The 24,621-nt window shown below is 51.6% G+C and overlaps 1 protein-coding gene across 4 annotated transcripts in view; it reads right to left on the bottom strand.

Annotated features, from left to right (window-relative positions):
• Positions 1 to 1,065: 1,065 nt before the first annotated feature.
• The window catches only part of Tspan15 (tetraspanin 15), a 36,737-nt gene continuing 13,181 nt past the window's right edge, over positions 1,066 to 24,621 (bottom strand). Inside the window, exons 2-9 of one of the 4 annotated variants that reach the window (XM_060369469.1) lie at positions 16,875 to 17,087; positions 15,681 to 15,755; positions 7,252 to 7,347; positions 4,777 to 4,893; positions 3,354 to 3,401; positions 2,987 to 3,136; positions 2,234 to 2,350; positions 1,066 to 1,824 (exon numbers count right to left, since the gene is read on the bottom strand). In XM_060369469.1, the coding sequence (XP_060225452.1) occupies positions 1,675 to 1,824; positions 2,234 to 2,350; positions 2,987 to 3,136; positions 3,354 to 3,401; positions 4,777 to 4,893; positions 7,252 to 7,347; positions 15,681 to 15,755; positions 16,875 to 17,087 (966 nt within the window). In that variant the 3' untranslated portion in view covers positions 1,066 to 1,674. The remainder of the gene's footprint in view (positions 1,825 to 2,233; positions 2,351 to 2,986; positions 3,137 to 3,353; positions 3,402 to 4,776; positions 4,894 to 7,251; positions 7,348 to 15,680; positions 15,756 to 16,874; positions 17,088 to 24,621) is intronic. The other 3 variants (XM_060369470.1, XM_060369471.1, XM_021662733.2) reach the window with 3 other exon arrangements.

Below are 24,621 nucleotides of genomic sequence, written 5' to 3'. Positions count from 1 at the left end.
TCCAGGCCATGGAGCAGCAGGCCTTTATACGCAGGCTCAGAGTAGTTCAAGTCCCCTGAGTGTCCCAGCCATGTTGCCGGGCCATGGGTATCACCCCTTTCCTCTGGGCATAGAATTCTGAGAACAGCCAGAGCCAGAAGGCTCACCACCCAGCCCTGTGCCCAAGTCAGAGGGACTCAATGGGGCCAGTGATATAAAAGGTCTCCCGCCCCATAAACGGGGTGTGGTGGTGCACGCCTGTAATCCCAGCATTCGTGAGGTTGAAGCAGGAGGGTCTGAGGCTGGCCTGAAATATGTGAGTCTGCATCTCTCCCATCAGAGGGAGAGAGGCAGAAGCAGCCATAGGGAGCATGGGTGCAGCAGCCGCCCTGGCCATGCCTGCTTTTGCACACTTAGGAAAGTCTATCCAGGCACAATTCAAATAGAGGTTCTACACAAGCAGACCCGTGTCTCAGCAAGTTACCCAGCCGTGCCTCTGTTTCCCTATCAGCAAAACTAAGCAGGAATGACTATGAACAGCCATAAGCGTTGAAAGAGTTACCATTTATGCTAAATGTTCAGGCCCGGCCTCAGCTGGCCTCTGTGACGTATTCATTGTCATGGTGTTCTTTTTAAAGCCCCACCCCTGCCCTTCCTCATGCCACACCCAAGTTTCCCAGAGTGAGGGGAATTTTATACCCCAGGTTTAGCTGGGTTTGAGATTCTTGTTTTATTTCTATTGGAGAAAACCGAGGTCCCAGAGGGGGTGACATACACATTTGGGTCCACTGTTCCTGCAAAGCCTGCCATGTCCAGCAGGGGGCGGTCAGCACCAAGCTTTGTTTAGTTAGCATGGGTCCCTGAATACAATCTGCGGATTCCTATACCACAAGTCTGATGTGGGTAGACTTGTGGAGCCTTCCTTATACCTTACTATTCAGCCTCAGCTTCCCCTGGTGTGTGAAATACGAGCACTGTCCATTCTGCCTCCCTGGCCTCAGTGTCCCAAGCTATACCAGTCTTCACTCCAGGGCAGCCTTCCTTCAATCCCTGCACCAACAAGACTTCTAAATAACACAAATGAAAGACCACCCCCAAAATCACATCTTTATTTTCTGATTAATGAACTGACTTGGAGGGATGAACGGAAGGGTCGGGTGGCTATTTTGAGTAGCCATAAACTCTTGTTAATTGTATACAAAACATGAATGTTATAAAAACCACGTAGAAAACGGGTGGGCAAAGCAGGAGCCTGACCGAGGACTCAAGGCACCTGGGAATTTGAGACATGGTCCAATCTTGCATCTGGAGAAGTGTTGCCAGGGCCACACCCAGCACCTCCTGCCCGTGGAACAGACTCACTCTCTTCTCTCCTTAAAAATCACTGCAAAACTGCCCTTGAAGGGGCATAATGACCACCGGCCAAGGCACTGCCAGAAATAAAGAGCCCATAGTAAGCCCTGAGCTTCTTTCCCTGGGCCATCCCTGTTCCCCCAGCCCCGGGGGGACCCTCGGAGCTCTCAGCTTTCCCCTGGGAGGAGTGGCCATCAGACACTGCACACAGGCACCTACACCCTGGGCTTTGGTCGGTGCCACGATCGGGCAGAGTTGCTGCAGCTGGTCCTGTCCAGCTGGTGTAGACTGGGAGGCGCTGTGCAGTTCAGTCCTGCTGGGGCTGCTGTGCCAGGCCAGGGTCTAACTGGGATAGCACAGACAGCACCCAGTGCCTGCTGGGTCCATGCTGGACTTGGCACCAGGCCCCAGCAATCCATCAGTGACCGAGTGCTCCAAGATAATATCCTCCACACGGGTGATGTACAGGAGTGTCAGCAGCACACCGAGAAACTGAGGACAGAGAGAGGGCTGGTAAGAGCCTGTTGGCACACGGGCATCCCACCCTGGCATTTCCCTTCACTGGATGGCTAGAAGAAATCGAGGCATGCCAGCACCCACTGTCCAGGCAGCCCCAGGCTGGACCTCCTCTTCCCTTCCCAGGAACACGGAGACTTCCTGCACACGTACCCTAGCACAGCCCCTCTGCTCTGGGCCTTCTGTCTCCATCCCAGCAATGCCATACCTTGGGAAAGTCGCTTCACCCTTTGAAGCCTCAGTTTCCACCACTCCAACCTCTGACTGAAGGCAGAGCCAAAGCAGAGGGAGCCATTGAGAGCCTCTCCTTCCAGACCGCAGCCCTCCTGGGGCCTCTGGGCCTTCACCACTCAGCCTGCTTCACCGGCACCCACTGACTACCCACCTGAGGAAGCAGGATGCCCAGTAAGAGACCCGCCATGATGGTGTAGTTGTCCATGAACCATATCAACACGGCGTTGGTGCAGCCCCGAACATGAATGATGTTCTGTGCACTCAGGCGCTGTGCGGAAAGAGGGTGTCAGCATGAGAAGGTGGCCTCGGGGTCTCCTGTACTGCTCCTGAGACAGCACTGGGGACATTGTGGTGGAGAACTGCTGGGAACGGAGGGATGGCAGAGTATGCATGCCCATATGCCTCCCAGGCGTCACCCAGCGCTGCACACCTGAGCCAAGAGCCAGCTCCAGATATGTGTGTGTGCGTGTGTGTGTGTCTGTGTGTGTGTGTGTGTGTGTGTGTGTGTGTGTGTGTGTGTGTTTAAACTACATGGCTTTAATGTGCAGTGAAGCTTCTAGAATCCACTGTTATATTTTTCCACAAATGGAAAATCCCTCACCATGAAACTTTGTTTTATGCACAAAATTATTAAAAACATCATTTGAGGGTGTGGGTGATGGCAGGCTGCTCACGTTCTGGTGGATGCCCCACCTTCATGCATATATGCAGAACTAATTGCGCCCAGTGAGTTAGTAAAGAAAGGAATAAAAGGGACTGGGCATGGTGGTTCACACCCTTAGTCCTGGCACTCTCTCAGGAGGCAGAGGCAGGAGAATCTCTGTGAGTTTGAGGCCAGCCTAATCTATATTGCAAATTCCAGGCCAGTGGGGCTACATAAAGAAACCCACCACCCCAGCACCACCTCAGCATCCTGAGGACTGTTCAGAAAGTTGATGCAGGAGGACACCCAAGAAGAACTTTCTCTTCCCCAGGGGCTCCTGGGTCCCAGGCAGGTAACACTACTGTGAGCTGTCAACAGACTGCAGGGCTGGGAGGCAGCACGTGAGGGGCCCTGGAAAGGCATGATACCTCAGATAAGCCTGCTGGGAGAAGCTGCTCAGCAACCTGGGCAGATGGCCTCAGGTGGCTCCCTGGGCCCTTCTGTGACTCTCCCAGGGAGAGTTGGGAAATCTGAGCATCTATGAGCCCTCCACTAGAAACCGTCCACCAGCCAGGCAGTGGGATTCGAGGAGCACCGATTGGGGGGACAAAGGGTTCCCAGCTGTTACCTCCTTGTCGATTGTTTTGTAGCCGCACATGGTGTTGACAACATCTGTCTGAAACAGAAACAGCAGCCGTGATTCTGCAGGCTGGAATCCATTTTTACAGATGCAAGAGCCGAAGCGCAAGCACACAGTCTGGTAGGGGGGGAACTGAGATTTCCCGCCTCGCCTCCTCCGGCCGGCTCCACAGCAGGAGGCTCCACCTCCAACAAATGCCCGCTGGAGAACCACGGGCAGGCCCCCTCCCAGCTGGAAGCGGAGCCAAGCTGTTCCCATTTTAGTGGCTCTCAGAAAGGAACTGCTCAAACCACAACTGGGCCCCTGCCAGCTGTGGTTTACCTGAGGGCAAGGCTGGGTCATTGGCCACGCTTCCCCGCCCCTTCAAAGCCGGCCTTGCCACCAAGGAGCCGCAGAAGTTCCCGTCTGAAAAAAGGGCCACTCTCCAGGCCTCCGTGCTGCTGACTGGCTTACACCTGGGGACCCCATGGCTGGGCTGTAGCCCTCATCTAATTCCTTCCCAAGTAGGCCCCATGACACTTCCCTTCACTGTCTGTGCCCTGCTTGGTTGCACCTTCAGCCACAGGGAAGAGGAGGAACCCCAGGTCCAGCCTGGACCCAGTGCGGGTCCCTGTACATGTACGTGAGGCCTGTGCTGGGCCGGAGGGCCGCTGGCGCCAGTGATGAGGCAGGTCAGCAGCAGAGTAGCCTCAGATTTCACAGGGCAAGTTTACTTGGCACTGTTCCAGACTCTGGGTGAGGCCCCACCCACAGCCACTCTGTTTCCATGGTTACGGGCTGGGGTGGTAGGCACAGCTGTTGAAACCATCAACAAGAGACTTTCCACGAGTTATATGTGTATGGGTGGGGGGAGCAATTGCCAGGCTTTTCTTCCATGCTCCGGTCCAGACACTGGACAGTTCCTGACGTACTTGTAACACCTCAGGAGTGACAAGCAGTGAACGCACAGCTCAGCATCCCACGTGCCTGGGGAAATGACAGCTGAGAAGCTCCTGCTGGGGCAAGTTACATCACCACATCCTTTCTGGCCACAGCCTTGCTGCCAGAGCTCGCCACACCTGCACTGTACTCTGCCTACAGCTGACGGGGGGGGGGGGGAACTGGCTGCCCCTTCTGAGCACTCTGGCCCTCTGTTGCCTGACATAGCCCTGCCAACCTTGGGCACGTCTTCTAAAGCGGGTAAAGCCAGGGCGCCCCTGGCCTCCCCAAGGCTGTTGTAAGGGCCGAGCAACTATGACCAAAGAGCCACATGTCCAAGAGATGCTCACTGACACAGTCACAGAGGAAGCTGTCCACGAAGCTCCCCTCGCCAGAGCCCTTGGGCTGAGGAAAGCCTGGGCGCTGGCCCCACTCCCACTGCCGGCTCCCTGATGGCCGGCTGGTGGCCCACACCCAGCACCCATGCAGTTACCGTGTTCCTTATACAGCAGGTGTAGGGCACCCCGCAGGCCAGCGGCCCAGGGGCGCTGCAGTCGTGGTACTGGTTTTTGCTCCAGTCTCTGTAGTCCTCCCCGCCACAGCACTTGAACTGAGGAGCAAAGCACAGAGAAAGATCTGCAGTCATTGCCAGGGCCGGGTCAGAAGGCAGGAAGCACCAGCTAGGAGGAGATGCTGATGAGGGATGTGGGGGTGGGGGGATGGGAGTACCAGGGTGCCGGGGTGGGGGAAGTGCCATGGTGGGGTGGGACTACCAGGGCCTCATGAAGCCATGCTGTTAGGTCGGAGCTGTCAAGAGTGACCTGGCCGTCCAGAAGGGCGTGAGCTCCCCACCTGGAGAGGCTTACACAGTAAGGCTGGACTACTTCAATTGGACACCAAATGGTAACTAGACACTGGAAGGAAAGCCCACCTCTAGACTGGTCGGCATCTTCCCTTCCGTCTTCAAGCCCCTGAGGCAGGGGTCTGTCTGGAGAAGACAGCCTTAGGGGCCAGCTCCTGTGAAAGCCCTGCTTCATCCTGACCTTGGAGACCTGAATACCTGCCATAGCCCCTTCCCCTGACTTCCCCCTCCCACCTCTACTCTCTACACCAAGGCCAGCTCCTGGGGGTGGGGGGTGGAGCAGAGACTAGTTCTGCAAAGAGACTAGCTGGGATGGCCTCCTCCTGGGCTCTGTACAGACAAAGTGAAATCACTTGGGGAAACAGAGTACTGGCTAGGTGACAAGAACCGCAGCCAGCCATGCAGGCCTGCCTGAGTCCTGAGAGGAGGAATACTACACATTTGAAACCAAGCTGGACTACATAGCGAATTCTAGTACAGCCTGGGCTACAGTAAAAGACTTCTACCTCCCCTCCCCCACAAAAAAAAAAAAAAACCACCTGAGGGAGAGGAATGGTACACCCGGGCATAGGAAAGTAGGGAGGTGGAATAGCTTTATGTTGGGAGGACAGGAGGGGCTGTTTGAAGGAGAGAACATTTTATCTGAAACATGAACAAGGAAAAGGCAGTCAACATGTATGTGCACAGGCCCTGTGCACAAACGTGGCTGTGGGTCAACAGCAGGCAGAAAGGCCAGTGAGCAAAGGGAGATGAGGTCCAGGGAACAGCAGCTATATGTGCAAAGACCCATCATCCAGAGTAAACAAGGGGCTGGGACCATGTGCAAGCTAAAGGCTCGTGCAGTGGGAGGAACCAGTCCACACAATCTGGACACCCTCCCCAAATCTGCACTGTGCCCTGCCGGCCACGAGGCCTGTGATCCACAAATGCTATCTAACTGCAGCGTTGGACAAGGGGTGTTTGTTCTGCTGCCAGACGGATACCGTACAAATCCTCACATCACCACTCCAGCTGTGTGCCCAGAGGCAAGGCAATCAACCTCTCTGGGCCCCGGATGCTAGAAAGAGCAATGCCAACTTCGAGTGGCCGAGCTGCAACTGTAAAAGAGGCTCTGCTCAAAGCCTCCTGCACAAGGCCCGGTGAACATTAGTTCCCTCGCCCCCTGCCACACCCGAGGAGAAATTAAATCCCAGAGCCAGCGAAGGGCTGGTTCCAACAAAAGCATCTACCCCGAGTATGACTCGGCTCTCCCAGCCTGGGCTGGCAGGCACATTGCTGGCAGAAAAGAATTACCCAGTTGCTGCACCTGTTCTCTTACAGAGAAGCACAGAGCCAAAGACCTGGACTGTGGTAAGGCTGCCCTCCACTGAAGGCTTTCGTAGGGGACCAGGCACACCCAACAGCCAGGCTCGGGGCCTCTGGGGGACCTCCACCATCATTATTGTTATCCAGTGAATGAGGTGACCCTACCACACTGGCTCTGCTTTAATCACGTTGGAAAGAAGCCAAGGGAGTCTCAACCACAGCAAGGGGAGAGACCAGAATCAGCCCCACAGTGCGGACAAGAAACCAGAGTTTCTAGACTAAGTGGGAGGCAGGCAAGCCCCAGGGGAGGGGGGCTCTGCTGCAGCTGTAACTGTGGCACCCACATGCTGGGCTGGGCCTTGTGGAGAGGGGCAGTGTCCCAAGGGACGCACAATTAGCATCGCATTCAAAAATGCATCAGAGAGAAGGGAGGGATTTTGTCCTGTGCCCAATGTGGGGGGAAGCTGAGATTAGGAGAGAGTTTTTTCTCTCCAACTTTACTAAAGTGAGTGAGCGCTCTACACTAGAAAAACTAGGTCCAGGAGGCTGGACACCAGAGCAAGGTCAGCCAGTCCCCCAAAAAAGCAGATTCCAGGGGGTGAGTCCTGGGGCCCTGTAAGGTGGCCAGAGTGACATCTGGCCTTGTTGTGAGTTGTTTCCCCATGTTTGAAGGGCCAGCCACAGTCCAGCCACCTGCACTGGGAATAGACAGGTCACCTGGCCCTTCACCCCGCTCCCTTGAATCCAGGGCAAGGGTCCTGGAGGTAGCCCTCTGCCCCTCATTCCCCCCTGCCCGGTCACCTTCTTTTGAACAAAGTCCATGATGTTCTTGAAGTCCAGGTCATCATAGTAGTTCTCAATTCCTCTCCGAATGTTGTCATTCAGAAAGTCAATGGTCTAGACGGAAGGAGAAATTACCAAGGAAAAGGAGCACAAGGCAGGAGCTAGCCCTGGATTATTCTACAAGTCCAGGTTAGCACAGAGGTGAGCCCAACTGTTTCCACCTACCCAAGCAGAAGGTCCCCTCTACTCCCGACCCTGAACACCTGAGACTGCCCAGCTCACAGACACCTTTCAGGCTTCCAAGGCCCAGATCCTGAGAGGCTGATTTCCAGGCTCCAGCTGTGAAGGGGCATGCTGTTTCTGGCACCTACTCTCTCCCTTGCCCAGCAACAGCCTGCGCTGGAATCTTCCTTTGGTCCTCCATCCCCTTCTCCACTCTCATCACCCAACCTCTTGCTTTATAAAGAAGGAAACAGACCCCAGGGGAAGAGGACCATGGAGCTAAGAGAAGGCAAAAATAGAGGACAGATTTTGCACTGGGTCATGGAACAGGCTGACCAAGATTGGACCCTAGGTCCCCTGACACCATCCATGATCCTCTTTTCATCACTTGGTGCTCCACCCGGAAGAGCGCTGGAATGCCGCCCTCTCCCCAGTCATGCTGGGCTCTCGGAAGCAACAGGCGGCTGTTGTGCTGAGATCCCTAGAATACAAAGGCCCCACAGCAGGCATGGCTGGGGTGGGAGAGTGGGCAGCCCAGCCACAGGCCTGTTGTGACAATTGAAGCTTTCAGAGCAGAGGCAGAGTACCAACAGAGAATGAGGACAAAGGGACATTCTTGGCTCTGAATCAGGACAGAGGAGCCAGACAATTCCTGGGGGAGGTGCCATGAGGTACACTGGGATGGCAGGGGGCAACTTCCGGGCCCTGTTAGGGCTCACTTTCCCATTGGTGAACCAACCCTGGGGAGCTTCCAGATCAAAGTATCAGAGACTAAGCTAAGAGGGGCCATCAAGTCTCACCAGACTCCAGGCACTTCTTTTAATCTAATTTCCCTTCTCTCATCCACAAAATAGGAAGGGAAATAAATCAGCCTTCTGGGAGTTCAGGAGTTTGAACCCCTGAAAGTGCTCCTGGATGCCGGCCACATGGTATGCCCTGGTAACACAGACCTCCCTACGTGTGGGAAACAGATTCCTCACAGTGTCACTTCATACTGTCACAGAAAAAGCCTGCACGCCCAGGGATGCTAAGGGCCACTCCTTGCCCAGGGGACCTCCTGTAGAGCAGCAGATCCTACTGCAAGCATTCTGGAGCTGACCCGAGACACCTGCAGCCCTGAGACCAATATGCCTGTCTGAGGTCCCCGAGCTGACCAAGATGCCAGCCTGACAGCCTGACACGTTCTGCACTAGGAGCTACGAAGCCTAGACTCAGGTGTGGCTGCCTCTCCTCAGACCCATACTCCTCAGAGCGAGTTGAGGACAGAACCTGATTCTAGAGCCCCCATCCCATGATGACCAGCAGCAATATGGACTCCAACAGGAAGGCAAAGCTACAGCCATGGGTCTGGGACTGAACCCTAGAGCAGGGGTTGAGTGGACCGGTCAGCCGTACTGCACAGGCAGAGCCAGCCAGCTCCGCCTGGCCTCCCCATCAACCTTGCCTGCCTGTTTCTCTGGGGGATGTGTTGACAGGCCAGATGGCTGGGGTGGAGTGCAGATGAATAAGAAACAGGACACCGGGGCGAGGTTGTCTGCCACTCAAGGAAGAGGGCCAAGGGAATGAGCTCACAGCCTTGAATGATGCACTGTGGGGCCTCATTGGTTAGTGAGTGACACCAGGCTGAGGGACTTGCCTCGGCCAGGAGGGTGGAAATGTGATGTGAGCAGCTTCATTCTACTCTCCAGGCACCGGGTATGTAGACCTGGCTCACCATGGGCTTTCCTTCCTACCTCAGCCATTCTTCGATCTCCATGGAGTCCCTTCCCACAGGGGTGGATGAGGGCAGGAGGCAGGGTAGCCAGGGTAGGCTAGTGGGCTAGTGGGGTCTCCCCTCTCTCTTTCTCTCTCTCTATCCATCTCTTGTTCTAGGTTGGTCTGATGCTAGCCCTCAAGATCTGAATCAACCTATCCTTGTTGTGTAAACCTGCCTAAGTCATAATCTGATTGGTTGATTAAACAGCCTATGCTGGGGCAGGGCAGATGGGGTAGGGGTGGCTAACGTTCCCGCGTTCATGAGAATCATGGGAGACAGACAGACGTGAAGAGGAGAGGAAGGAGGATGCCACAATGCGTTAGTGTGGAGAAAATAACCGTGTGGGCAGAGAGGAAGGACTCCAATAATGGCATGAAAAGGCCCAGATGAATAATTCAAGCAAGTATGATTAGGGATGGAAGGTAGACCAGATGAGGAGGATTAAGGTGGATGGCATTGGATGGGGGCTGGGAAATGGATGGTGAAGTTACCGAGCCAGTGTGGGTGAAATACCTGCCTGGCCCAAGGTAAATAAAGCAATTATAAAGTCTAACAGGTGTCTGTGTCTTGTTATTTGTGATAGCGGGTTAGATAATACCGCCTTGATAATCTTAGGCTAATAATAAATAACATTGTATCACCCAAAACATTCATTTTTTTTTAATTTATTACAACACACACACTCTCTCTTTTTACCCTCCCTTCCCCTCTTGCTGAGTCTAGCTAGTAAGGTATGTGCTGGCCCTACCAAGACAGACCAACAGACCAGGCAGACCCATAGATCCATATGAGGACTCCATTTCCATCTAGTGAGCTGCGTTAGCTGTGCTGGGGAGGAAGGCCCTGCAGGGAGCCTCCCTGACCAGACATGAGCAGATGGTACTGGGCCCCACCAGCTCACATAAGATGGTTCTTGGAGTAGCTCTGGCTGTTGCAGACCTGCACTGCTCCTGGAATTGTGTGTGTGGTGTGTTTCCTGGGAACACGAGCAGGACACGGAGGTGGCCCAGGGTGGTGGCCATTGAAAAGGGGTGGGAGAATAACAAGTTCCCGTGATGTACTCAGTGGTGTGGCTTCCCGAGCAAGGGCTTGCAAGTGTTCACAACACTCATCATTCACGACTCAAGGGAGTTGGAGTGAGTCGGAGGCCATGCCCTGGTGGGGACAGGGCACAGAAGAGGAACTCTAACTTCTGCAGCTGCTCCCCAAGGCAAACCACACCACTGTCACCACAGCCAGCTCTCAACCAAGAGAAGCAACTTCAGCCAGCAAGCTGCTAACAGGCCACAGAGGGGCACCTGACCCAGAACAAGCAAACCTCAAAGGCCACATGACTTTCCAAGTGTGTTAAGCCGTGTAGACCTGTCCTTTGCAGACTTTTCCTTTGGATCTGGATTTGTAGCTTCAGGTGCCTCTGCCTCACCCCAGGCAAGTCTTGGGCTGTTTCCAGTGAGTGGGCCATGTGGTGCAGCTTCTGTGCAGGGACAAGTGTGAAGGAGTCTGAGAGCTCCCCACAGGCTGGCCGCTCCAGGATCTACCCCACTGGGGCCCTGGAGGCTGCCCAAAGTTTCTGTCACTTCCCTGGACAGCTCCTGAGACCTCAGGCTGCTGGGCAGATGTATATATATGTTCAGGCGCTTACCCAAGGGGACTGTGGAACCACCAGCTTTCTCCTGTCCCTAATTTCAAGACATCCCAAGTACTGGCTAGTAATGCTCTGCCGGGCCAAGATGGTGCTGTCTGCTAGTCTCTGGCCTGGCATCAGGAATGACCAACACATCCTCTGATAAAGATAGAAAGCACCCTGCAGTTGCTTTGTTCTGCTGAGATAGTTGGCAGAGGCCTGGGAGAGCGGTACAGACCTACCAGCTATAGCCCAAGACCCTCCAGTGTTTCTGCTCAGTTTTGCCACCTCCAAGACCCCTGATGCCCTCATGATGAAACCTAGAGCAAGCGAGGACAACATTAAGTATGGAGAAACAGCTGGAGTTGTAGGGTCACCAAGTCCCATGCTTGTGCCCAGAGTCAAGGAACTGAGCATTTTTCTGTAGTACCCACCACACATATGCATAGACTGTGCCCTGATTGCTGGGTCCTTCTGAGGACAGCTGCCTCACCTGGCTCAGGGAGACAATTTCTTCTCACATCCAAGCAGCGACCTCTCACTGAGTGGCCTTGGCCATGACCAGCTGCTCCCTGAAAGCCTGGCCTCAGTTGTTTCCACAAAGCTGACTCTCAAAATTAACAGGCAGCCCATGGTGCTGGACACTGAACTTGTCCTACAATGGCTGAGGAAACCTGCCTGCTCCTGAAGAAGCTGTTCACTTGGGCACTCTCGTTTTCCATTTTCCCCATCTCTTCGCTGACCCCTCCCCCACCTGGGAGCTTCTCCTTCCCCCATGCTCAGCACTGGCTTGGCTCCTGTCTTACAAAATCACATTGCATTAGAGCCAGAACAGAATGCATGGTGATTTGTTTTTGTTGTTGTTGCTGGTTTAGTTACTTCGTGTGGTCTTCCCTGCCAACACCATAAAAAGGGAAAGAAAGAAAGAGAGAAAGAAAGAAAGAGAGAAAGAGAGAGAGAGAGAGAGAGAGAGAGAGAGAGAAAGAAAGAAAGAAAGAAAGAAAGAAAGAAAGAAAGAAAGAAAGAAAGAAAGAAAGAAAGAAAGATTTGGGGTCTAAAGAAAAATATAAAGGAGAAAACAAACCAAACCATCCTACTCGTCAGCTTCCAGAAATTTCTCCAGATTTTTATTAATTTATTTTTTTTGGTTTTCCATGACAGGATTTCTCTGTATAGTCCTGGCTGTCCTGGAACTTGCTCTGTAGCCAAAGCTGGTCTTGAACTCAAAGATCTGCTTGCTTCTGCCTCCCAAGTACTGGAATTAAAGGTGTGCAACACACGCCCAGCTTCAGGTCTTTCTTTAAATTATTTAAAATATTTACTATGTAACCTACATAGGTCTCAAAGTTGCAGTCCTCCCAAGTTCTGGGATTATAGGTGTGCACCACCATGCCTGCTATGTTCTAAGAATTTTAAATATTATGATGAATATATTGTGATTTTTTTTTTTAGACAGGGTCTTTCTGTACACCTCTGGCTAAGGTACTCACTATATATCTCAGGTCTCAGGCTGGCCTCAGACCCTCAGCAATGCTCCTGCCTCAGCCACCCCAGTCCTAGGATTACAGGCATATGCCACTATTTCGTATGTTTGCTTTCTTTTGTTCTTAGTTCCTTGTTTATGACTCTATTCCCCAAGGAAAGCCAAAACAACAACAACACCCTACAGGCTCTACTCCTCACAGAGGGTCACCGAGTGGCCATCTTGCCCACTTTGGGAGGCTACAAAGATCAGCTCTGGGCCATCCTCATCTGGTAAAGTCATTCCAGAGGGTCCTGTGGCAAGCCCACAAGAAGAGGATGCTGAAACATCTTCAAACAGGCTTCGCCACCAGCTTATGAGCAGTCAGGCCCACACAGTGTTTCCACAATGACTCGATGGAACATTGGAGAGCTGAGCACGGGGAGGGTCCTAGAGGGTGAAGTACTGGGAGAGATGCTGGGAGCTACGGCCACTTTCTCCCAAGCACCTATTCTGTATTTTTTTACAATGGCTTTGGCATGGTATTTTTTGTTGTGGTTGTTGTTTTTGGTTGTTATTTTTGTGTGTATGTGTGTGTGGTTCTTGTTATTTGTTTTGTTTTGTTTGAGACATGGTCTCTCTACATAGTCCTGGATATTCTGGAATTCACGATGTAGCCAAGGTTGGCCCCAAATTCACAGAGATCCACCTACCTCGGCTTCCTGAGTGGTGGGATTAAACCACACTTGGTTGGCATGTTTTGTTTAGTCTTGAGACTGGGTTTCAAAGAGCTGAAGTAGCCTCAGACTTACTACATAATTGAGGGATAGCCCTGAACTCCTTCACACAATATGGAGTACACATTCCATAGGCCATAGTGCCCATAGGGTGTGGGGATAACTGGAAAGTCATTCCTGACCCAGGCCCTGACTTCCTGCGCTGTGAGGACTGAAGGTCCCGAGAGCCTGCCAAGGCAGTGGCCTTCACTCAGCTCAGCTCCCTCATTTAAAAGAAGGAAGTGATGTCATGGCCCCAGCTGACCTACGGAGCACTGGGAAATGACAAATCTGACAGCCTTGGAGAGGCGTGCTGGAACCAGGACTAGCTCACTTGGTAGGCTTATTAAAGCCATGAATGGTGCTGACCATGGGCTGGCCCTGGGGCTCAGCCAGGAAAGTGCTAACCCAGACCCTCACAAGGCCACTGGCCAACTGAGAGCCCTGCTGATCATACACAAAAGACTCGTGCTCTATCACTACAATAAACCCCTCTCTCCACTCAAGACTGCTGGGAAGCGAATCAGCACCCCATTCCTGCCAGCTCAGAGTTGTTGTTCTGAAAAGCAGGAAGGAGGAAAAACAAAACAGAAAACAACTAAGGGCCCCTGGGGTGTGGTGGCACACATCAGTAATTCCAGCACTAGGAAGATACAGGCAGGAGGCTCAAGTTCATCCCTGCCACATAGCTAGTTTGAGGACACCAGACTATAGTGACCTGTCTCAGAAAACAAACCACACACACACACACACACAGAGAGAGAGAGAGAGAGAGAGAGAGAGAGAGAGAGAGAGAGAGAGAGAGAGAGAGAGTCAGAGAGTCTTGCTGTTCAGGGCAGGGTTCTTTAAACCCTTTGGGCATTGCTGACTCTCTATCAATACAGTGGGAACTGGCCCTCTCCCTGGAAACCCTTGAAATTCACCTGTTAGGAAGCAGACCTAGGTAGGCTACACTTGCTTAGGATTGGGTCTCACTGTTCATGTTTCTTCCTGGGTCGGAAAACCATCATGCTGATGTAGGATATATTAGGGATCAGATGTGGCGTTCTTTGAGGGTTTGGGGTAGCAACTGATAACTTGGGATCAACTTCTGACAAATTACATGATTCAGCTGCAACCCTGAGTCACAGTCTTGTTGTTTAGAGACAAGGTTTCTCTGTGTAACCTTGGCTGTCCTGGAACTGACTACGTAGACTATACTGACCTCAAAATCAGAGATCTGCCTGCCTCTGTGTCCACCTGAGGCATAGTCTTAACACTACTCCTAATCAGGGATCAAGCTGTCTGGGACTAGGAGGGTGGGGTGGGGTCAGGGAAGGGGACAGGAGTCCTAGACTTCTGCAAACAGGCCTTGCTCAAGCCCTACCCAAAACACTACCCAAGAAGGAAGAAGACAATAGGAGAAGAGGCAGAGCTCAGTGTGGAGCTCAGTGGTAGAGCATGTGCAAGAAAGGCCCTGGCTTCCATCCCAGCATCCCAAAGACAGCACTACCCCATCACTAACAGGACCCTCCACAAATGATGCCCAGGCAGGTCTACAACAATGGTTCTCAACCTATGGGTTGCAACACCTTTGACAAACCTCTATCTCCAATAATATTTTCATTACAATTCCTAACAGTAGCAAAATTGAGTTTGTGAAGTAGCAATGGAAGTACTTTTATGGCTGAGGGTCACCACATCATGAGGAACTGTACTGAAGGGCCGCAGCATGAGGAAGGTTGAGAACCACTGGTCTAGTACATGCCTGAACCCTGCCCTGTTCATCACATTCACCCTGTCATTCCACCTTCACCCTAAACTCGGTGTATTGAGGACCACAGAAGCCACCTGACCTGACCGAGGCCCCATAGCTAGCATGAGGCCCCCGAGTGCAGACTGCAGTGAAGGCACTGGGGACCTGGAACTGTGAGACTTGTGTGAGTCTGTGGGGTCCTCATTCTGTAGACCGGTCTTGGGCATCAGGTATCACTCACTCAACCTGTTCCTCCCCCAAATCCTGTATGCAGATCCAAAACAAACTTCAAATCCCACCACCTGTGACCTGGGGGCATTTGCCTTCGCTTCCATCGGAGCCAGAATCCCTTCTTCTCTGGATGACTGTCACAGCCTCCCTGCTAGCCTCCCATGTCGCCCTTACTTCCTACTGCCTGTTCTCCACTTGGCAGCTGGAGTGAGATAGATGTGAGATAGATGTGAGTCAGGTTAAGTCCTTCCCTGCATACAGCTCTCTAACAACTCACTGCCTTTCAAACTCACCCGGGGCACCTAACCCATGCCGTCTGAGGACCTGCGTACTCCCCAAGCCAGCCAGCCAATCTTGCCCTCCACCCTTCTCTCCATACCTTACCCTGCCAGCCAAGTAGACTCCATCTACACTGTTCTGCCAGTGTGCCCAGTGGTTCCTCCTGCCTCTGCCCTTCCAGCCCCTTTCCATGATGCAAAGCTGCATGCCTGGCCCATCTCAGCTCACCCAACTTCATCTTCTGTGCTACTCTGGGGGAACCATCTGTCTACCCTGCCCATGGCAGCACCCTGGGTACAGCCCAGAGCATGCACAGTGGGCGCTCAGCACACACATGGCCGACGAAGAACCCAGAGGCCTACCTGGTTCCGGAAGATCAACGCCACTATACCACCGATAAGTTCCATGATAAGGCAGATCCCCAGGATATACATAAACTGTAAAACAAGATGCAGAGATTCATCCGGGCACTGGGGAAAGGCTCAAGGACTCCTCACCTGTGCTGACATAGACCATAATAAGGTAGAAACCTTTCTGACTGGGCCTTGCTGCCCCTCCTAAAGAACACAGGACTGTGCTCAAGAAGGCTTGACTCTAGAGAGTGGCTGAACTGCCCAGGCTGATACTCCTCATGTTTGTCCCAGGGGCTCTCCCCCCAATTCAAGAGTGGTCTTCCTCCCTCTAACACAGCCAGAGGGAGCAGGCCTGGACAGCACCTTCTGTCCTTGAGAACCAGCCCCCAAACAGCTCAGAAGTGGCTTCCTAGTGAACCAAGTATAGGAGGTGTACCTGAAGTTTGGAGGATGCTCACTCTGTCTCCTTATCTGAGAATGGGCACTGACCAAATTGATTCCAGCAACTTCAGCCTTGGGCAGTATCAAGACCCTGCTTGTGTGACTATAAAGCTATCCCATCAAAGGGATGGTGGGAGCAATGAGGTGAGAACACACATGCATCAGAAGAGGTGGGCCTTCACACCTGGTGTTCCCAGCATGGGGGTGTCATCCCTCAGCTCTAGACAGGGATTGAACTACCTACAACCATCCCCCTGATGGCCATGTAATCTGAGCCAGGTACTCCAGAATGCCCAAGAAAGATGGCCCAGGCCCAACAGTAATAAAGACTCAGAGCCTGAAGATGATGGTAGCAGGAGGTGGCAAAACAGACTTCTCAGCTCTGCACAGTCGTAAGGATCCCTGGCCAACGTGGGTTTGCTAGCTGTGTAAGCCAATGATTCATCACACCCCACCCCCACAAGCCCTGGCTTTGCTGGCTTTCAGTTGACTGTCATTTCTCCTATGACAACCGAGAGTACAGAGGTCACATTCTCTCTGCAACAGCAGTATTCAAGTCAGATGTACATGCTGATGTGAAGTAGCTGGGGCGGACCTGGACCACTATGCTCCAATGACTGATTCAGGAAATGTTCTGGCGTAGCTGGACTGTGTGAAAGACAGAGGAATTGAGCTGGCCAGGGCAGAGGGACAGGCTCTTCAACTTTCTTAGAGACAACAAGAACTACTCCCTACATACAAGAGTTAGGAGGAACCACTTACCGACTGGAGGAGGCACAGGTTGTCCCGGAGGGAAGCCAGCACCCCGATGAAGGAGACGATGAACATGACCACCCCCAGGAGGATGAGGATGATGGCTGGGGCCAGGAAGGCGCTCTCCAGGGTTTTGTATTTCTGCCGCTCGACCTCTGCATAGATCCCCACCGACAGGACCAGGCCCCCAATCAGCTGCACAAAAGAGTAGGTGGTGAGGGGCTGCAGAGGTGAAATAGTTCAGTTGGAGCATGTTTGCCCAGAATGTAGGAGAACCTCCCTGATCCCCTACAGAGCATAAATGAGGAGCTGTGGTGCACACATATAACCCCAGCATTTAGAAAGTGGGGCCTGGAAGATCAGAAGTTCAAAGTCATCCACACATGAAGTTTGAAATAAATAAAAAGACACAGAAAGACAGACCGAGAAATATATTTACCCAAAGAATCTCTCTGGAAACATAGCATCAACCACATTCTGTGCATGAGGGACTCTGCTGTATGCTCAGCTATATCCCCCCACAGGCCAGTACCTCAGAATGTGACTATATTTGGAGCTGGAACCTTGAAAGTAGTAATTAAGTTAAAATGAGGTCACTAAGGTGGCTCTACTCCAATGTGAGTGCTGTCCTTATAAGAAATTACAGGCTGGGTGAAGAGCTCAGTTGGTGGAGTGCTCTCTAGATGGCAGATGCCCCGGGTTCAGTTCCCAGCACCTCAGAAAGCAGGTGGTGGGTTAGCACTGAAAAGTAAAAGGAGGAGAATTGGGGCTTAAGGTCATCTCTGGCTACATGCAAGCTTGAGGCAAGCCTGGGATACATAAGGCCCTGTCTGAAGGGGAAAGAGAAAGCAAGATTACAACAAGAAACACTGAAGGAAGACCACATGAAGATGCATAAGGAAGATGGCCACCTGCAAGCCAGGGAGAGGGCTTGAGAGAAAAGAACTCTGTCAAAAATTAATCTGAGGCTTTGACCCACCGAACTGTGAGGGAAGAAAAATCTGTGGTAGTGTATTATAGCAGACCTTGAAGACTGATACCAACTGTAGAGGACAGTGCTGGTGGACCAGGGAAATGCCACAGCCTGCAGCATCAGAGAACATGGGTTTGAGTCCCAGCTCTGAACAGGCACTGGCCAGGACTCTGCATTCTCATCTCATTAACGGGTACAAACACATTCACTTCTGTCCTGCTCACCCCACAGCTTTTTGAAAGGTTTTAGAGAGATGATAAAGATGGACATTCTAGAAACATGGGGGCCGAGGGTCACTGTCATGCATACTCGACAGACCCGCTGCTCCAGGGACACTTCCCAGCTGCTCAGGGAGCAGACTTTTCACTCAGTATCATAAACGAGGAATTTCCCATCAGAATGACTGTCAAGAAGGCCAAAGGTCAAGACAGCAGAGATTTCTAGAGGATTTAAAAACATTCTCCCCTTACTGGTATTTTAACACTGACACATGGTATATGCCTCAGCCACGTGGGCTCAGCCCATGGCCTTCTGTTCCCACCTGGCGGAATAGCCTATGACACACTTCCTGAAACCCTTCTGTGTGTGCTCAGTTGTCACCAGCTCCGTGAAGCCTTGTGGAGCCACATTATTAGAAACTGGAAATCCCTGACTGTTTTGGGCCACACGGTTGTAATTTCACCTCTCAGGAAGCTAAGTGGGAGGACTGAGAATTCCAGGTCAGCCGGGCCTACCTACATCAGAGACTCTTCCGTTCTCTCTCCCTCTCTCACCTCCTTTACACACACACAGTAAAAAATAGTTTTAATGTTGGAGAGAGGAGATCCCTCCCTGTGAAACTCCTTAGGTATTTTTTCCTGGTTAATTTTTCCTCCTTTTATGCTTATGAGTATGTTGGGGGAAGGGGAGCTGACTTGTTTGCTTGCTCTGTTGTTATAGTGTCTCGTGTAGCCCAGGCTGGCCTTGAACTTACTGTGTAGCCCAGGAAGACATTAAACTGCCAATCTGCCTACCTCTGACTCCCAAGTCCTGGGACTGATTACAGCATATACCACCACTCTGGGATTGGTACTTATCAGTATTAAATGTATATTATTTTTTAAATTATATTACATTTATTTATTTGTATTTATTTACTTGGGGGGAGGACAGAGGGTGAAAGTCAGAGGACAACTTTGGAAATTACCACCATGTGAGAACTGAAGACTGAACTCAGGGAACTGGTGGCAAGGCCCCCTTACCCAGTGAGCAATCTCACTGGCCTGCTATTTTATCTTTTTAAATCATTTATCTCCATGGCCCCTAAACATAATAGAACTCCAGGTCAGTATTTTGACTGTTCAAGGAACCCCCATCACCCTGGTAGTCCGGACATTGAAGAAGTCTGGTCAGCATGGACCCCCGTGTCCACTAAAGGAACACAGCTGCACTTTCCCACAGACCTCGAAGTCTCAGTTAGACATCACTTCCCCCAAGTCTTCCCAGCCAAGGAGTCTGGCACCAGAGCTATGCATTCTGCAGGGCAGGGAAAGGACAACAGATCTATGGGCTTCTCCAGTCCATAGAAAGCAGCAAAGAGAACGAGCAGAAGCCGTGTCTAAAGTAAGAGAAATGAGGGACATTACCAACCCTGTGTTATTGAGCTATGCTGGAGACTCAGCACGCCTGGGGGCCACGGCCTAGAGATCACAGAAGTGGCCTCACACTGACTTCCAGCCTTCCAGTGGCCATAGGAGACTCCTCATATCCTCACATAGTGTCAACGCCATCCTGTGGAAAAGGAAGTGCCTGCTTCCGCTTGAGCTCAGAAGTGACAGGAATACCAGGAGTCACAGTGACTAGAAACAGCTGACAGGATTACCAGAAAGTCAGCTCTCCTGGACCCAGTGTCCCCTTAGATTTTAAGCTGAGTCTTCCTGGTTTGAAAAACAAACAAACAAACAAACAAAAATGTCTGAGACCCACTTCCTGGTCTAAAAGGAAGGTCTCTCTGATACATGTGACCAAAAAGGCTATTGGCCCAATAACCGACCAGCAGCACCATATGAACAAGTTAGCCAAAGCAGGGAAACTGTGGGCAAAGGGATAAGTATGAGAGCAGCTTGGCCTACATGAGATCCTATCAAAAAATTAAAAAATTAAAAAGCCAAGTCCTGCTATCCCAACACTGGGGAGTTAAGGGGCAGAAAGTACAAAAATCCAAGGCTATAAGCAAGACTATAAGAAAGGCTACAGTCCAAAGCAAGTTTGAGGACAGGCACCCAGTCCTCAAGGGAAGAAGGGGTGGGGCTATGGCGTCCCTTGGTGAAAACGTTGATTCTCACCCTGTCACTGTATAGCTCATCGGTCTTAATGTTTTCAGAATTGACTCCATATGTTCTTCAAAGCTGTAGGCATCCTGTTGTTAAAACATTCTCCGTTCCGAGCTTGGGGCCCTGGTGTCTCTCCTCTGCCTAATGCCCTCTTACCCCCTCCCAGCCCAGAGTCCTGTCCTCACCCTTCCTGGCTGAGTCTTTGCTTCTGCTCGGCCTTTAAATCCATCCTTAAGTCCCAGAGCCCGTGGGGCAATTTCCGAAAGAGCCAACCTCAGGCCTCTGCAGAAGGACAATGGGTGGATTCTTTTATTTTTTTACAAGCTCCCTGGAGCCCTGGGACCGCTCCAGGACAGCCTTGCTGGCAGTAAACCAAACTTTCCTGGGACTGATCACATTCCCCCAGACACCATTACCATTTCCTTGTTAGGCTAGCTGGTGGCAACAGCTCCAGCACACCAAGCCTGGGCAAAGTTCCCACAGCAGATGCAAACACCCCAGGCCCTCTGACTGCCTCACCACCATGCACCTACCCAGCAGAAAACCATCTCATGGTCATTCAAAGACGGTGTCACCTGTCACACTGTCCCCACCCCAGCACAGGCTGACCTAGGCTTCCTGAGCAGGTGTTCGGAGCAGCACTGTTCATGACAAGAAGCTGGCATGACTCTCCTCAGGAACTTAACAATTTCCAAGTGATATTTACATCTCTAATGACATCAGTTTATCCATCTGGGTATAAAGCTATCAGTCAATGCCAGCATGCAATCCCGTCCTCTCCTTTGCTAATTATAGCCCTGCCCCAGGCAGCCAGCCACCCCAGCCCCAGTGCAGGAAGCAAACGGATCATTTGTCAAATGGGACAGCTTCAACTAAACAGGAATAAGGGTAGGGGCAGAGGCCATGCCCACTTGGGGACGGAGGGGAAAGAACAAGCTGTTGGCAGTCTGTGGGCCAGGCCTCAGATAGACTGTAGGCTGCCTCTTTGCCCTTCTGTAGAGGAGCCCTGTCATGCATCACAAACTGGGTCCTTTCAGAACCAGCCTGAAGCTCGGCTTTCTCATGGGCAGAGACAGGCCCAGCTGCATGCAGCTGCTGGGAAACAGGCCATCCTGTATGGTGCCCTGGAACCTGTGTGTCCTCAGGGTGGTTGATGCCTGACAGGCACCCCTAGCTGGAACAGCTTTTCACTTAAAGGAGTCTATGAGGTCCATTTCCAACCCACAGCAGACTCCTGCTATGCTCCCGGTGCTCCGTTAGGCTCCACCTGGGCATAAGGAACCAAAATCAGATAAGGAGAAAGACTAGCAGAGGAAAGGGAGAGGGAAAATGTCTGCCCTGTGGATGGATTCAGGGAGTCTTTGTACCGGGGCTGCAGGGGAAAGTCATGTCTTTCTTATTCTCCACCCAAGTGTCCCTCAGAGCGAACACAAGAGTGCAAGCTGGGATGGCAGGTGGTCTTTTATATGCCCGCACACACCTGCTGTACCTGGCAGCAGGTCCTGATGTAAGCAATTGCTAGGTGTCTGAGGGCAGGCCAGCAGAAGGGCCTGCATGCTCACAGCGGAGCCTTGACAAGTTAGAAGTCTTCAGCTCGCCCTCGAATGGAACAAACGACCTCTAGCCTCTTCTTCCTCTTTGCCACTTCCCGGCCACAAGGTACATGGTTTTTCTCAACGTGTGCTCTCTCCATGAGGGACACCTCATCACAGGCCCCAAATCAACTGAGCCAATAGATCACGGCCTGAAACTCTCGAAACAGTGAGCCCAAAAGAATCTTTCTTCTTCACAAGTTGATTAGCCTAGGACACTTGTTAGAGTGTCACAGCGCTGATGCTGCCTCCAGCGGGAGTATACGCTCCACTTTTACAAATGGAGGCGTCTGACGGCGTTAGTGACTGTCATGGATGGAATGCAATATGTCCCCCTGTGCTTCTGTCCCTCCTTCCAAATAGAGCAAGAAGGAACAGCTGAGAAAGGAGACAGGAGCTGGTTTTCTGGGCCCATCTTGGCCACGGCACATCCTCACCCTGGCTCTTGTTACCAGACAAAAGGTAAGGCCTGTTGCCATAAACAGAGCAATTTTTAAAATTTTTATGCGTATACATGTTTGTATACATATGTGTCTGTGTGCCACTTATGTGCCTGATTCCCAAGGAGGTCAAAAGAGGGAGGCAGATTCCCCTGGAACATGAGTTATAGACGATTATGAGCTGACATGTGGGTGCTCTAGAAGAGCAGCCAGTGTTCTGAACCACAAATCTATCTCCAAAGCCCCTATTTTATTTTATTTTATTTTATTTTATTTTATTTTATTTTATGGCAAAGTCTCATGTGGCCCAGGCTGGCCTTGTATTAACTCTGTAGCTGAGGATGACCGTGAATTTCTATTACCAGTGTAATCACTGGTCTAGATCAGGTGTTTCTGGGGTCTTAGCATCTTAAAGTTCACTAGGAAAACACAGTTTGACTCACCTTGAATGCACTCCAAACTAGTCCAGGCCAGATCCACCCCTTCACCCCCACACCTCACCCCTGCATTTCCTTATCTAGATATTTAAATAGGCATTCTTCTCAAAAGGTCTGTTCCTGATGACAATTAGGGAGGGAGACATGTATTTCACTGTGTGTGCAGTTCTGTGCAGGTGAGGGTACTGGTGGCTAAGCTGGTCCTTGTGCTAGCCTGCCTCACTCTCTGGGGTGTGCCCTTTGAGTTCCACCTCCACCTCACAAGTGCTGGAATTACAAGCATTTACAACTCGGCCTGGCTTGTGCGTTCTCCTCGTGTCTTATTTAAGAGCATGGCTCTTTTCCTCCCTCGGGCTTTTCTGTGCTAGAGGAAAAAACTTGAGGGGGAATTTTGTAGCCTTCCTGAGTTGGGCCATGGGTGGGAGCTGTGGCCTTCACAAAGGAACCCATCTAGGAAGCAGCGTACACATCATTTTCTACCCTCCTGTTGGCAGAAAGTTGACTTCAGAGACTCTCCCCTACACAGTGCATTCCAGACAGCGAGGGAGCTATGCGGAGAGGTTTGTAAAACCAGTTATTCAGTCCAGCCAGGGCAGAGTGGAATTTCTAACCAAGAACCACCGCTCACATACAGCTCAGTACAGCCAAGACAGACAGGTGGGAGTCATAAGGCCCCATCAACACACTGAGATAAAACACAGCGATTTCTTTCTCCTTGGGGAGACCGGGGAAGGTGCACTGGAGTGAGCCCTGGAAGAGACACTGAGCTTGCCATCATGCACCTGGGGGGAATAAGTCTGAGCGATGACACAGCAGGAGATGCTTCTCAGCCTAAAGGTCCTCCATAGTAATCCCATCTGGACAGGAGCCCTGGAGGCTTATGGATGAGAATGACTCATGCTGAAATGTGAAAACTGTGGAAATGGTTATAGGAAGGAGGAGAGAGACAAGAGCACATCATCCTTCCACACATCCCCCCCTCCCCACAACTCTTTCTACAGCCCTCTGCCTGCCTCCCTAGAACATCCCCTTGGTCCTTGGCTGCCAAGAACCTACCTCCGCTCAGCCTGGTAGTTCATTGCCAAGAGCCCACCAGAGCAGAAGGTCACGCTCTCCAGGGTGTACCCTGTACATCTGGCCCTAGGAACTGAAAGTCCCCAACTCAGGTCACTGCAGGAGCACTCCACATGCAGGACCAGAGCTGGACCAATGGCAGGATAAGGAATGGAGAAGTCTGGGATACTTGTTTGGAGACTCTAAGGATGAGAGCCTTAAGGGGAAACCTGCTGACAGACACTCCCCTGGGCCAAACTACCGCTGCTCTACCCAACCCACGACTGCCTTCCCCTACAGCCCAGGGTACCCAGGCAGCCAGAAACAAATGGTCAACATGAATTAGCGATGTAGCTCAGCTGTCAGAATGCTTGTCTAGCATGCATGAAACCCTGGGTTTACTCCCCAGCCCTGCAAAAGGCCAGCGAGGATCAGAACTTCAAGGCTAGCTGACCTTGTCTGGAAAAATAAAAAACAAAAAACAAAGAAACTTTTTTTTTTTTTTTCAAATGCTCAGCTCAGAGTTCTCCTCCCCTGGAAAGGCGTCTCAGTTCACTGGGTAAAAGGGATCTCTCTGCTCTCCTCGAAGTCCATGAATACAACAACAGGAAGCTGTCACTGGAGGCAATATGAACTGCCCACTTAATCATCAGTCCACAGATATGTGCATGGCATGGAGGCAGGGGCCAGCAATACCTACCAACTGTGACCTCAACACAGCCTACACATATATCACATATGTCCTGAAAGCACATCTCCAAAGTCTATATACATATTATGGAGAAGCCACACACCACACTCTTACCACAAAAGCCGTGTGGAAGGTGGTCAGTCAAGGCAGCTCACAATGACTGAGTAACCACAGCACCCCAGAAGGGAAATGCCACTCCAAAGTTCTGGGCGTGCATCAGGTGCTCAATAAATGTTACTTCTTTCCTGTAACCATGCA

This window comes from Meriones unguiculatus, chromosome 16 (genome assembly GCF_030254825.1).
Source record: "Meriones unguiculatus strain TT.TT164.6M chromosome 16, Bangor_MerUng_6.1, whole genome shotgun sequence".
Taxonomy (NCBI): Eukaryota; Metazoa; Chordata; class Mammalia; order Rodentia; family Muridae; genus Meriones; species Meriones unguiculatus.
The sequence above is the reverse complement of the archived record's forward strand: the minus strand, read 5'-3'. Positions and strand labels throughout refer to the sequence as shown.